At 39.4% G+C, this 11,652-nt stretch overlaps 1 protein-coding gene and 1 long non-coding RNA gene across 2 annotated transcripts; one reads left to right on the top strand and one right to left on the bottom strand.

Annotated features, from left to right (window-relative positions):
* The first annotated feature begins 5,248 nt into the window (after positions 1-5,248).
* LOC112728335 (uncharacterized) lies at positions 5,249-9,235 on the top strand. Its single transcript, XR_003166212.3, has 2 exons — positions 5,249-5,358; positions 5,494-9,235. It is a non-coding gene; the product is annotated as an uncharacterized lncRNA (long non-coding RNA).
* Positions 6,157-10,507, bottom strand: LOC112728334 (pentatricopeptide repeat-containing protein At4g04370). The gene is made up of 4 exons (XM_025778421.3): positions 10,122-10,507; positions 9,595-9,684; positions 6,529-9,086; positions 6,157-6,424 (listed from the first exon to the last, which is right to left on the bottom strand). The coding sequence occupies exon 3, from the start codon at positions 9,044-9,046 to the stop codon at positions 6,752-6,754; it is 2,295 nt and encodes a 764-aa protein (XP_025634206.1). The 5' UTR covers positions 9,047-9,086; positions 9,595-9,684; positions 10,122-10,507; the 3' UTR covers positions 6,157-6,424; positions 6,529-6,751.
* Between the last annotated feature and the right edge of the window lie 1,145 nt (positions 10,508-11,652).

Here is an 11,652-nt window from a genome sequence, read left to right as displayed (position 1 = left end):
AAATATTTGGACAAAACCCTAATGAATTTATGCTTGAAATATTCTTGGAGAGTAAGATTGACTTTGATTTAATTCCTTTTGGGGTCCGAAGAAGAATCTGTCCTATGGGACTATAGGACTATACTACATAGTGTTGGGCACTCTTGTTCATGGCTATGATTGGAAGTTAATTAATGGGCAAAAGGCAAAAGACCTATATATGTCTAAATATTTTGGGCTTACCTTGCATAAAGCCCAATCTCTCCAAGCTATTACCATAAAAAATTAAAAAAAATACAGCATTGAAGGTAATATATATGCCTGGTCAGCAAAAAAAAAAAAAGTGATATATATGTATTCAAGGTGGTCATCATCGTGGAGCGGTCAAGTGGTCAGCTCACTCGTCCGTTTAAGCAAGTGTCGGGAGTTCGAACTCCACCTTGTGCATGCAGCAACTCATTGGCCAGCGGCAGATCCTTAAATGGAACTCAGATTCGCGACGGATTAGTCTTTAACCTATCGGGTTGGGAGATACCGTTTGGGTAAAACCCAAAAAAAGAATCAGCATGGAGCGGAGGCCTAGCACAGATGGCGTACTTATGTGCCTCTTGCAAGTTGTTGTTTAAGAACCCATAATGTGTATCAAAATTGGGGGCTGTCCAATCCACTTGACTAAGTAGTGGATGTCTGGATGAAATCCTTAAATATTGTATGTATGAGTGTAGTGTGGATGAATTTATAATGTGTAGGATTGAGAACTTCTCAATTTATCCGACAAAAATAATGTGATATATATCATTTATCCAAAAAAAAGAAGGTAATATATATCTAACAGCATAAAAAGATTATATATATGCTGAAGAGGCTTTAGCTTAGTAATAAATTTTGGAACCTTAAGCTAAGTAGTGAATATAAACCCTTAAAATGTTGCATGTGAGTGTGTAGTATGTATAAGTTTGCAATGTTATAATGCCTAAAAAATTAAGAGTTGTTCAATCTATTTAACCCAAAAAAAAAGGGATGATATATATTAATATTCTGTAAAAAAAAATGATATTAATAGATGAACTTGTCCTTACCAAAAAATAAAAAAACATGGAGTCATCTTTTATAGTATATTATTTTTTAAAAAATTCTGTATTTTTTTTTATTTTTTTTCTAAAGTGAATTAGTATTCACTTAATATATCAAATGTGTGGCAAATTTTCACTTGTTTGCTGTACAGGTCAAGATATATGTCTTCTGTTAGATAAATTAAAGTGCATGGCTAATTTGTAATCTATTTGTGCTTCATTTACTATAATATACATAATTTTTAAGTATATAAAATAAAATAAGTACATAAATCAGAAACAACCTTTTTTAACTTCTCATGTAAACTGTTGTATATTAGTTGTACCATTGTATCTTTATTAGATGACTTAATTAGAGGTGTAGTGTTTAATGATTCTTAGGTATTGAAGCTGGATTCTTACAGAAAGACACAAGTCATCTATGACGTGAGTTAGTTAGTTTGGCGCCAAAAGTAATTAGGTGACTAGATGGTTAGTTTTAGTTAGTGAGTTTGTTACACAGTTAAACTTAGTTAGATTACTATTGATAAGAACTAAAGATATTTATTACAAGTATTAGAAATATAACTATTCATGTGTATCCTCCTATCAATTTAAAATTTTAAAAAGAATAGTATCGTAATATGGTATTAAAGCTTCTATAACTGAAAAATCTAGAAGTCGATCCAAACATATTATAGATATAATCATTCGTCTTCTCTTATTAACTGGATTATGATGAGTGTGATTTGTTCTTGTAAATCTCATTTCGATTTTGAGAAAGAAAACAGAAAAGCTTGAACAACTCTCTTCCCCCTTCTTCTCTTTAATCGATTCTTTTCTTTTTCTTTTTTTTTTAAAAAATTTATTTCTTCACTCTCTGAACTTACACATGGAAAAGTTACCTTTCACTACTACCAATTGTTAATCTTGAAAATTGATTGTACAATAACAAATCAACCGTCATGCCTTATAATGTATATTATAAAAAATGACTTCCATCAACTACATGCTACATGCTATATCAAAAAAATTATCTCGTTAAACGGTTAAAATACATATATAAATTTAGAAGTACAACTGTTGGTAAACACAATATTCTTTGCTTCTTTTAAACTGGAAATTCAGTTCAATACTCTATACTATAGAGGCATACTTCTATTCTGATTATATCAAATAATTGCAGGCCGAAGTTATTATTTTAAATTTCATCCCATTGTCTCTCTTTCCCCCTTTAATTTGGTATTTGATCACAGAATATAGTCAGATGAGTTACTTTTACAACCCAAGAACAGCTAGGGGTGTTCATGGTTCAGTTTTTTTATAAACTGAACTGAAACTGCACTAAACCATTTTAAATGGTTTAGAAACTAAACCAAACTACTTTGTCAAATAAGAAACTGATTTTAAACCAGTTTACAATACAATGCACCAGTTTAAATCAGTTCATAAAAATAAAACCAGTTTTAATTGAAAAAACCAGTTTAAACTGGTTTATAGGCTAAAACTAGTTTTAACTTTTAACATATATATAATTAGTTTTTATATTTTCTCTCTCCCCCTCTCTCTCCCACTCTCTCTTCTTCTCCCCCTCTCTCTCCCCCTCTCTCTCCCCCTCTCTCTCTCCCTCTCCCCCTCTCTCTCTCTCTTCCGTTCTCCCTCTCTCTCTCTTCTTCTCTCCCTCTCTCCCCCTCCTTTCTCTCTCTCCCACTCTCTCTCCTTCTCTCCCTCTCTCCCCCTCCTTTCTCTCTCTCCCTCCTCTCTCTCTTTTCCTTTTCTCTCTCTCTCTCTCCCCCTTCTCCTCTTTCTCCCCTCCTCTCTCTCTCTCTCTCTCTCTCTTACATTCTCTCTCTCTCTCCTATCCCTCTTCCTCTCTCTATCTATCTATCTCTCTCTCCCTCCCTCTTCTCCTTTCCTCTCCCCCTCCTCTCTCTTTCTCTCTCTTAACATATATAAAATTAGATTTTACATTCTCTTTCTTTCCCTCTCTCCCTCTCTCTCTCTCTCCCCCTCTCTCTCCCTCCTCTCTATCTCTCTCTCTTTCTCTCTCTCCCTTCTCTCCTCTCTCTCTCTCTCTCTCTCCCTCTTCCTCTCTTTCTCCTCTTCTCTCCCTCTTTCTCTCCCTCCTTTCTCTCTCTCCTTTTCTCTCTCTCCTTCCCCTCTCACTCTTCCTCTTCTCTCTCTCCCCTTTTCCTCTCTTTGTCTTCCTCTCTCTCCCCCCGTTTTTCTTTTCTCTTTCTCCCCATCTCTCTTCTTATCTTCCTCTCTCTTCCCCTCCTCTCTCTCTCCCCTGCCCCTTTTTCTCCCCCTACCCTTTCTTTCTCTCTCCCTTTTCTCCCTCTATCCCTTTCTCTCATTCTCTCTCCCATATCCCTCTTCCTCTGTATCTCTCTCTCCCTCTCTCTCCTTCACTCTTCCCCTCCTCTCTCTCTCTCTATCTCTCTTTCTCCTTTCTCTTTCTCTCTCACTTTCTCTCCTTCCCTATTCCCCTCTTCTCTCTCTCTCCCTCTCTCTTTCTCTCTGTCTCTCTCACTTTCTCTCCGTCTTTCTCTTCCTCTCTCTCTCTTGCGCTGTTTCTTTCCCTCCCTTCTCTCTCTTTGTCTCTCTCCTCCTCCTCCGATCTCTCTTTTTCCTATCTCTCCTTCTCTCTTATTTTTTCTTTTTTCTCTCTCCCTCATTTCTCTCTTATTTTAGAGAAAAGAGGGATATAGAGTGAGAGAAGGTTGAGAGAGAAAGAGAAAAGAGAGAAAGGAAGGGAAGAAAGAGGAGAAAGAGAGAGAGGAGGGCGAAGAAAGAGAGAGAAGAGGAGAGAGAAAGAAGGGAAGGGGGAGAGAGAAGTAGGAGAGAGAAAGAGAGAAAAGGGAAAAAGGAGAGAGAGAGAGAGAGAGAAATAGGAAGAAAGAAGGGAGGGAGAGAGAGAGGGGAGGGAGAAGAGAGAGAGAGAAACAAAAGGGAAGAGACAGGGAAAAGAGAGAGAGAGAGAGAGAGAGAGAGAAGGAGAAGGGAGGGAGAGAGAGAGAGAGAAAGAGAGAGAGAAGGGGGAAGGGAGGGGGTGAGGGAGAGGTGAGAAAAAAGAGAGGTAGAGAGAGCGAGAGGAAAAAGAGAGAGAGGAGGGGAAGAAAGAGAAGGAGAGAGAGAGAGAGAGAGAGAGAGAGAGAGAGAGAGAAAGAGGAAGAAAGAAGGGGGAGAGAGAGAGGTGGGAGAGGAGAGAGAGAAAGAAAGGGGAGAGCGAGGAAAAGGAGGGGAAGAGAGAGAAAAGAAGAGAGAAGGGAGGAGAGAGAGAGAGGAAGGAATTGGGAGAGAGAGGGAGAGGAGAGAGAGAGAGAGAGAGAGAGAGAGAGAGAGAGAGAGAGAAAGACGAAGAGAGATGGGAGGGGGAGAGAGAGAAAGTAAGGGGAAGAAAGAGGGAGAGAGAGAGAGAGAGAGGAAGAGAGACAGGAAGGGAGAGAGAGAGAGAGAGAGAGAGAGAGAGAGAAGGGAGAGAGAGAGAAAGATGAGGAGAGATGGGGGGAGAGAGAGAGAGGAGAGGGAATAAGAGGGGGGAGAGAGAGAGAGAGGAAGAGAGACGGAGAGAGAGAGAGAGAGAGAGAGAGAGAGAGAGAGAGAGAGAGAGAGAGAGAGGAAAAGGAAAGAGAGAAGGGGGAGAGAGAGGAAGAGAGACGAAGAGAGAGAGAGAGAGAGAAGGGAGAGCGGGGGAGAAAGAGGAGAGAGAGAGAGAAAAGGGAGAGAGAAAGTGAAGTGAGAGAGAGAAAGAGTATGTAAAAACTAATTTTAAAGTTTAAATAAAACCAGTTTTAATTTGGTTTAAAACTAAACTGAACCATAAAAACTGATTTTTAATAAACTGGTTTTCACAAAAACTATGGTTTCAGTTCAGTTTCAGTTCAGTGAAACCAGTTTTTTTGCACACTCCTAGGAACAGCTGTAGAATATTTATGATATGGTTCCTGTATACTTTTTTCTCAAACGCTCAAATAACCTAATATTTGCAAAAGCCCCATATACAAATCATTTGATTCATGTGTAAGAATTAATACATAATTGACATTTTTTTGTGGAATTTTATGTTTTTACTTATTTGTCGTATGTGTTAAAAGATCCTTGTAAAAATCAGATCAAACTATGGAGCATATTGTGCTTCTAGTTTTTTTCATACTGATAACATTGTCGTGATTTGAGTACTTATCTTATAGGGTTTTGTTTCTTTTTTTTTTTTCCCCTTTCTTTTTCCTATCAATATAAATGATTGTTAACTGTGGTTTTGGCATAAGTGCAGAAACTTCAGAAGCAACACAACTGTATTCACTATGATCAGACACTGCTTGCAGTAAGATACTAAGATTCTTCCATCACTATTTAGCTTTGCTATTTGTGGTTAAGGTTTTCTACTTTTTCCCCCGATTAAAGTGAAATACATGATTTGCACTAATATTCTTTCTTCTTCCCTGTGTTTTCTTTGTAGATGCATGGTCTTGAAGGTCAACTTGAACGTAGAACGTTGATCTATACCCTGTGGAACCAGTCTACAAAGATGGAGAATAAAGGCTGGCATCCTATTACTTTCAGCTATGCAAATGCTAGCCCTCAAGGATAAAAGGAAATGAAGGTTATCTTCTGATACCTTATATTATACCTGTGCATAGATTTAGCTGCATAATTGGTGGATAATTGAGAACTACTTGTGCAGAGATTTTATTCTTTTTTGTCAATAGTTCTATTAATTATCATAGTCTGCAAAATTATGCTCAATTACTGACCTACTTTCACATATACTTGGTACCTCAAATGGGATTGGTATACACAGAATAGCATACACCACACAAAGATTTTGAAGACCCTAGTAACAACATATTCCTAGGTAGCTGTGGCTGAATCAGTTAATTTGGATGTAACAATCTAATAGGACCATATTTTATCTGTGTTTAGCTAATTACGTATCTATCACGTATAGTACAGTTATCAGTTAGATAAAGTGATAATTACAGTATAAAGAGAAGCATTTTTCTTTTTATATTTTCGGTATTGGAGAAGCGTTATTCTCAAAAGCTCACGTCAGTTCCACAGTGAGTGATGGGGGTGATAGTGTATTAGTAGCTCATAATTCTATCTTTGAAGCAGAAATCAATTGAAGAAAAAGTCATTGATTCAAGAGAAAGTTGAACAGGTGAACAATAATTACGTATCTACTTAGTGTAATAGGTGAACAATAATTACGTATCTACTTAGTGTGATTAATAACAGCTATATATTTGCATGTTGTTTAACTATGATCATGGTGTGTATCACATTGCATAAGTGACTTTGTATGGCATTGTTATCTGATAGCTGCAGCTTTTTCTATAAGTAGTAGTAATAGAGAGAGAAGAACTGACCTAAAATGGAGTTATTCAATCCTGCATAAGAAAACAAACACTTAAAGCAACCACCATTCATGAATATGTCAGCATAACTGCATAAGAAACAACATTTGAAAGGCATAAAAACAAGAGGTAAGTACCGTCAGGGAGAGAAAGAAGAGGTTCAAAAGAGCAATCGCAGTGGCAAGGGGGGCAAGAAGAGACGGCGGAGAGGGACTTGTTGAGATGCCAATAGAGTGGTCTGCCGCCAATGTAACCAATGAGACAGAATCCAACTGTCGACATCAACACCATGAACACTCACTGTTGCTCCTGTTCATCCTTTCTTTCTCTTTCGTTTGTTCATTTTAGACAATGTTAGTATTATATACACAATGAACGTTCCTCCATTTTGATCATTTGCTTCCTCAAAATTTTTAGTGTAAACACTATTTCTTGAAATTGGGGGTGTGAGTTGTGATCTGTGAAAAATGTAGTTATGGCCCCATGTATGTCAATGAAACTCCAGCCAGGAATTTTCCTCAATCCAAGAGATCTCATATGATTCCATACCTCACCCACTTCTTCCCACTTGTTTATCCAAGCATAGCAATGTGCAAGTTGTACATAATGCCCTGCATTCGTAGGCCTCAGCATGAGAATGTCATTGGCAATTGCATCACCAAGTTCCTTATTACCATGTGCTCGACATGCATCAAGGATTATGCCTAAAACGTCTAGATGAGGCCCTAAGAATACTTTTCGGTACAGGTTATACGCCTCCTCGACCCTCCCTGCTCGACTGAGGAGATCAATCACACAAGCATGGTGTTCAAGATTGGGTGCAATTCCAAAATCTCTACTCATCGATTTGTATATGCTCAATCCTTGGTCTACAAGTCTATTATGACTACAACAAGATAGAACCGACAAGAAAATCACATGGTTTGGTTTAATCCCAGTTTTCAGGAACTCTGAGTATAACCTAAATGCAATTTCTCCTTTGCCATGATAGCCGTACCCTGCAATTATTGCACTCCATGACACCAAGTCCTGATATGGCATCCGGTTGAAACACCTTTGGGCGGCATCCAAATCGCCACATTTCCAGTACATGTCTACCAAAGAAGTGTCCACTAAGATGCACGACTGAAGGATGTTTCTTACAACATAGCTGTGTATCCATCTTCCCAAGTGAAGTTGTCCAGTTGACGCGCAGCCTTGGAGGAGGGAGACAATGGTTATTGAATCAGGATTTTGATGATCACTCCTCATTTCATTGAAAAGCAACAATGCCTTACATACATAGCCATTTTGTGCATATCCACTAACTATTGCGTTCCAAGAAACCAAATCTCTTTTGCTCATCCTATCAAATATAATTGAACTCTGGTCCAAGTGATCACACTTTGCATACATGGTAACAAGAGAGTTTTGAGCGGCACTATCCAATGACAATTCTTGCCTCATTATGTAACCATGAACGGATGCCCCCAAATGAATAGACCCAAGTTGACCACATGCTGTAATTACACTGGCCATAGTAGCACTAGATGCCTTCACTCCAAGATTCAACATTTGGCGGAACACACACAGTGCCTTATTAGCAGAATCATTCTGCACAAGGCCTGATATCATGGCTGTCCACAAAACTACATCCCTATCCAAACTCCTCTCAAACATTCTGAAAGCAGTGTCAACGTTCCCACCTTTCAAGTACGCTACAATCAATGATGTTTCAATATGTGCATCCAAGTGAAAACCACCTCTCAAAATCTGGCCATGAACTAGCATTCCTAATTTCAACTCCCCCCTTGATGCGACCACAGATAGCACTGACCCAAAAGTCTGCCGATCAGGCGCTAACCCTTCCACCCTCATTGTCTTAAAAAGCAGCAGAACCTCAGTCAGATCCCCAATCTGGGCATAGGCTGATATCAACGAATTCCAAGAAACTAAATCTCTTTGCTCCATGTAATCAAACAACTTCCTAGAATCCTCAATGCTTCCACATTTCCCATACACATTCAATAGAGAATTTGACAAGGTCATATCAACCATAAACCCATGTGAAACCGCACAGCCATGCAAACACTGCACTTGAGCAATTTCTGAAATTCCAGATAGCAAGCTTAGCAATGTAACACTAGTGGGCCGAATTTCTTGGCAACACATCTCACCAAACAAGGAAAAAGCCTCAAGAACACGACCACCATGGGAATAGCAGCCAATAATGGTAGTCCAAGGGACAACGTTTCTCTGAGGCATAAAGTCGAACACTTTGCGAGCAACATCAGGGAACCCGAATTTGACATAGAAAGTAATCAAAGAAGAAGCTATGTAAGAATCACGGGAAAAGCCAAGAAGAACGATGCGTTGGTGGAGGAGGAGGCCAAGGGAAAAGAGGTTGAGGGATGAACATGCTTTGAGGAGAGCGGGGAAGGTGAAGGGATCAGAAGGAACTTGGGAATGGAGCATAGAGGCATAGGTGAGGAGGATTTGGTGGTCGGAACCTTGGGAGGAAAGGTAGTTGATGTGGCCATTGAATGAGTGGGTGTCGGTGGCTGAAGGTGGTGGTGGTGGTGGTGGTAACAGTATCAGCCACCGGATTTTGACTGTTCTATAGGCAGTGAACTTCAGCAGCAACGAGTAGGGAATCTTTGGTTTGAATGCGTACATTAGTATAACCCATTACAGATCATTGCTGCTTGTGCTCTCACTATATGAATGGTCTCACAAATGAGTTATTTGAGGAGGGCAAAATGAGTTTCAGAGAAGATATTTGAAAAAAAAAATTACATGAACCAACTTGTAATCTACACATCAAATCGACGTTTACATTTGTTTCAAAAAAAAAAAAAAAGAAAACACATCAGTCCTCAACTAATTAAAATTACAAAAATGTCCCTTATTTTCTACAAAGCGAGCCATTTAAGTCCCTCCAAGGGACCTATTTGTCCTTATATATTTTGGACGGAGGAACTTAAATGTCTCGCATTTTAGAAGGTGAAGGACGTTTTTATATTTTTAATTAGTGAAAGACTTATGTTGTCTTTAAATTAAAAAGTCATGGACTTATTTGTCTTTTTCTCTAAAAAAGAATAATTCTAACTTTATAACATTCTTTTTAACAAAATAATTTTATTGATTACTTGAGCAAGCAAAAACTTTATTTGTCATTTTGTCATTTGTCAAAGAGAATTATACATAACCAAATCAACATCTACCTCCTTTCCAAGTTGACAAAGAGAATCATTTGTCATTTTGTCATTGATGAATAACTGGGTTGTTTGCCCTGAAAAGTCCCAAATTTGCATCTGCACAATCAACACCAGCGAATTATACATAACCAAGGTAACATGGAAGTCCATGCACAAAATCAATCAGCAGATTTCAATCATCAAAAAAAAAAAAAAAATCAATTCATAGCTTATCCAACCATTGCATATTTCAATCAAGCAAGGTATAAATCAACATTATGCATATCTCTAGAAAACAGCATCAATCAATAATCAACATTCCCACAAGGCCACAAAACAGCAACTATATAAAACAAATAAACTCTAAACAACATCAATCAACCCTACACTCATGAAAAATCAGAATCAGAATCGGTTTTATCTTTGTTTTCTTCAACTAAAAGTACGTTTTCTTTTGTGATACCCTCACAAAATCAGATATGGTTGTACATTTTGTAGGAGAAGCACATTCACAAAATCAATATCGAATAATAATTATAAAAAAAAAAACTCACCTCAGGGACGGAAGCTGAGGAAGATCGGCGTGAGATCTGAGCCGAGAGTGAGAGAGAGATTGAAGCTGTTGCAGATCTCAGGGTGTTGTGTTTCGCGGTTTTTGACGGCTTCGCTCAAACTACAAAGAATGAGAGGATTGAAACAGGGAAGGCGAGGTGACGCAGTGAAGGCGCAGGAGCTGCCGGACGCAATGAAGGCGCAGGGACGACGCGATGCGAACGGAGACGACAGACGCGGACAGAGGCACAGACGACTGGACAGCAGTGAAGGCGCAGGACGAACCGGCGACCGTGCGGTGAAAGGGAAAAGGTTGAGGCGACGAGTTCTCCCCTTTCGCCCGTTTCAGACTGTACAGACTACAGAGTGAGAGTGTGAGAGTGGATTGGGGAAGCAGGGAGGGGGATCCTTAGCTGGGATTAGGTTTTTCTTTTTTTGAAAAATGGAACCGGTTTTTACCGGTTCTTTTTCTTATCCGGTCTTATGCTTTGCCCGAACCAATCTCATGACCGGTTTACTAATTTTTTGGTCCGACCAGTTAGATGGATTCGGTTTTTACAACTATGCCAAAATAAGAAAAATTAAGCAAAGAATCCAAACTCAGCATTCAAATCACATAAGCAACAACCCAACTCAGAACATAATCCCAACTCAGAATCTTAGAAATTGAAACTGGAGGAGCAGTGACTTACTAGAGACACAGCGAGGGAAGAACTGTAGAAGAGGATCAGTTTGGAACAGCGAGGCTCCGAGCAGAGATTTCACAACGAGGCTCCAAGAAGAGATTCAAGGAGAGAGAGGACGCGCTTGAAGAGGATCAAGCAACCATTTGCGACCGACAAAAAATAGAGCCAACGAGCAACTGTTTGCGACGGCGACGCCAAAAGCTCCGAGTAGACCCTCGAGCGAAGCAGAGGAAAAGAGGAGCGAGGAAAAGAGGGCCAAGTAGACCTTCTAGAGGTGACGACCGAGTAGTGATGCGTGAGCATCTTTCCTGTCTTTTCCTAGTGAATTTGCATTTGAATTGATAAGTTTAATCAAGATTTAATATGTTTTAGCCAATATGAATGCTACTTTGAGTTGTGTGCAATTCTGTTTATTTTAGGTAGCGTTTTGGACGAATTTAGCAGAGTTGGAGCCAAGGATGAAGAATTGAGAGAATACATGCTGGTTGGTTGAAACCAAACTTGAGAAACACTCAAGTTTGGGCCAACCAAGAAAGAGTGAAGAATCTATGCTGCTCACCCCATGCCAAACTTGAGGAAGCTCAAGTTTGGCGCCACCAAGGTTTCTCCAAAGGAATGCATGCGTGAGACTCCACGCCAAACTTGAAGGAGTTTAAGTTTGGCACCAACAACAAAGATCCCAAGGAAGGCTTGCGTGCAACCTCACGCCAAACTTGAGTGGCGCCACAAGTAAAGAACCAAGGGGGAATTCTTTGCCCACTCTACAAATCCAAGTTTGGCGCCACACCTAGTAACAATGGTGGTCCCCATTCGTTCTAAACAAGGCTTGCACGAATTATTCAATTAG

The sequence above is a fragment of the Arachis hypogaea genome, chromosome 12 (assembly GCF_003086295.3).
Source record: "Arachis hypogaea cultivar Tifrunner chromosome 12, arahy.Tifrunner.gnm2.J5K5, whole genome shotgun sequence".
Lineage (NCBI taxonomy): Eukaryota > Viridiplantae > Streptophyta > Magnoliopsida > Fabales > Fabaceae > Arachis > Arachis hypogaea.
This window is presented reverse-complemented; position numbering and strand designations above follow the sequence as displayed.

What these genes read in the sequence shown, in the direction of transcription:
- LOC112728334 (XM_025778421.3), bottom strand. Translation starts at nt 9,046, where the DNA reads ATGTACGCATTCAAACCAAAGATTCCCTACTCGTTGCTGCTGAAGTTC.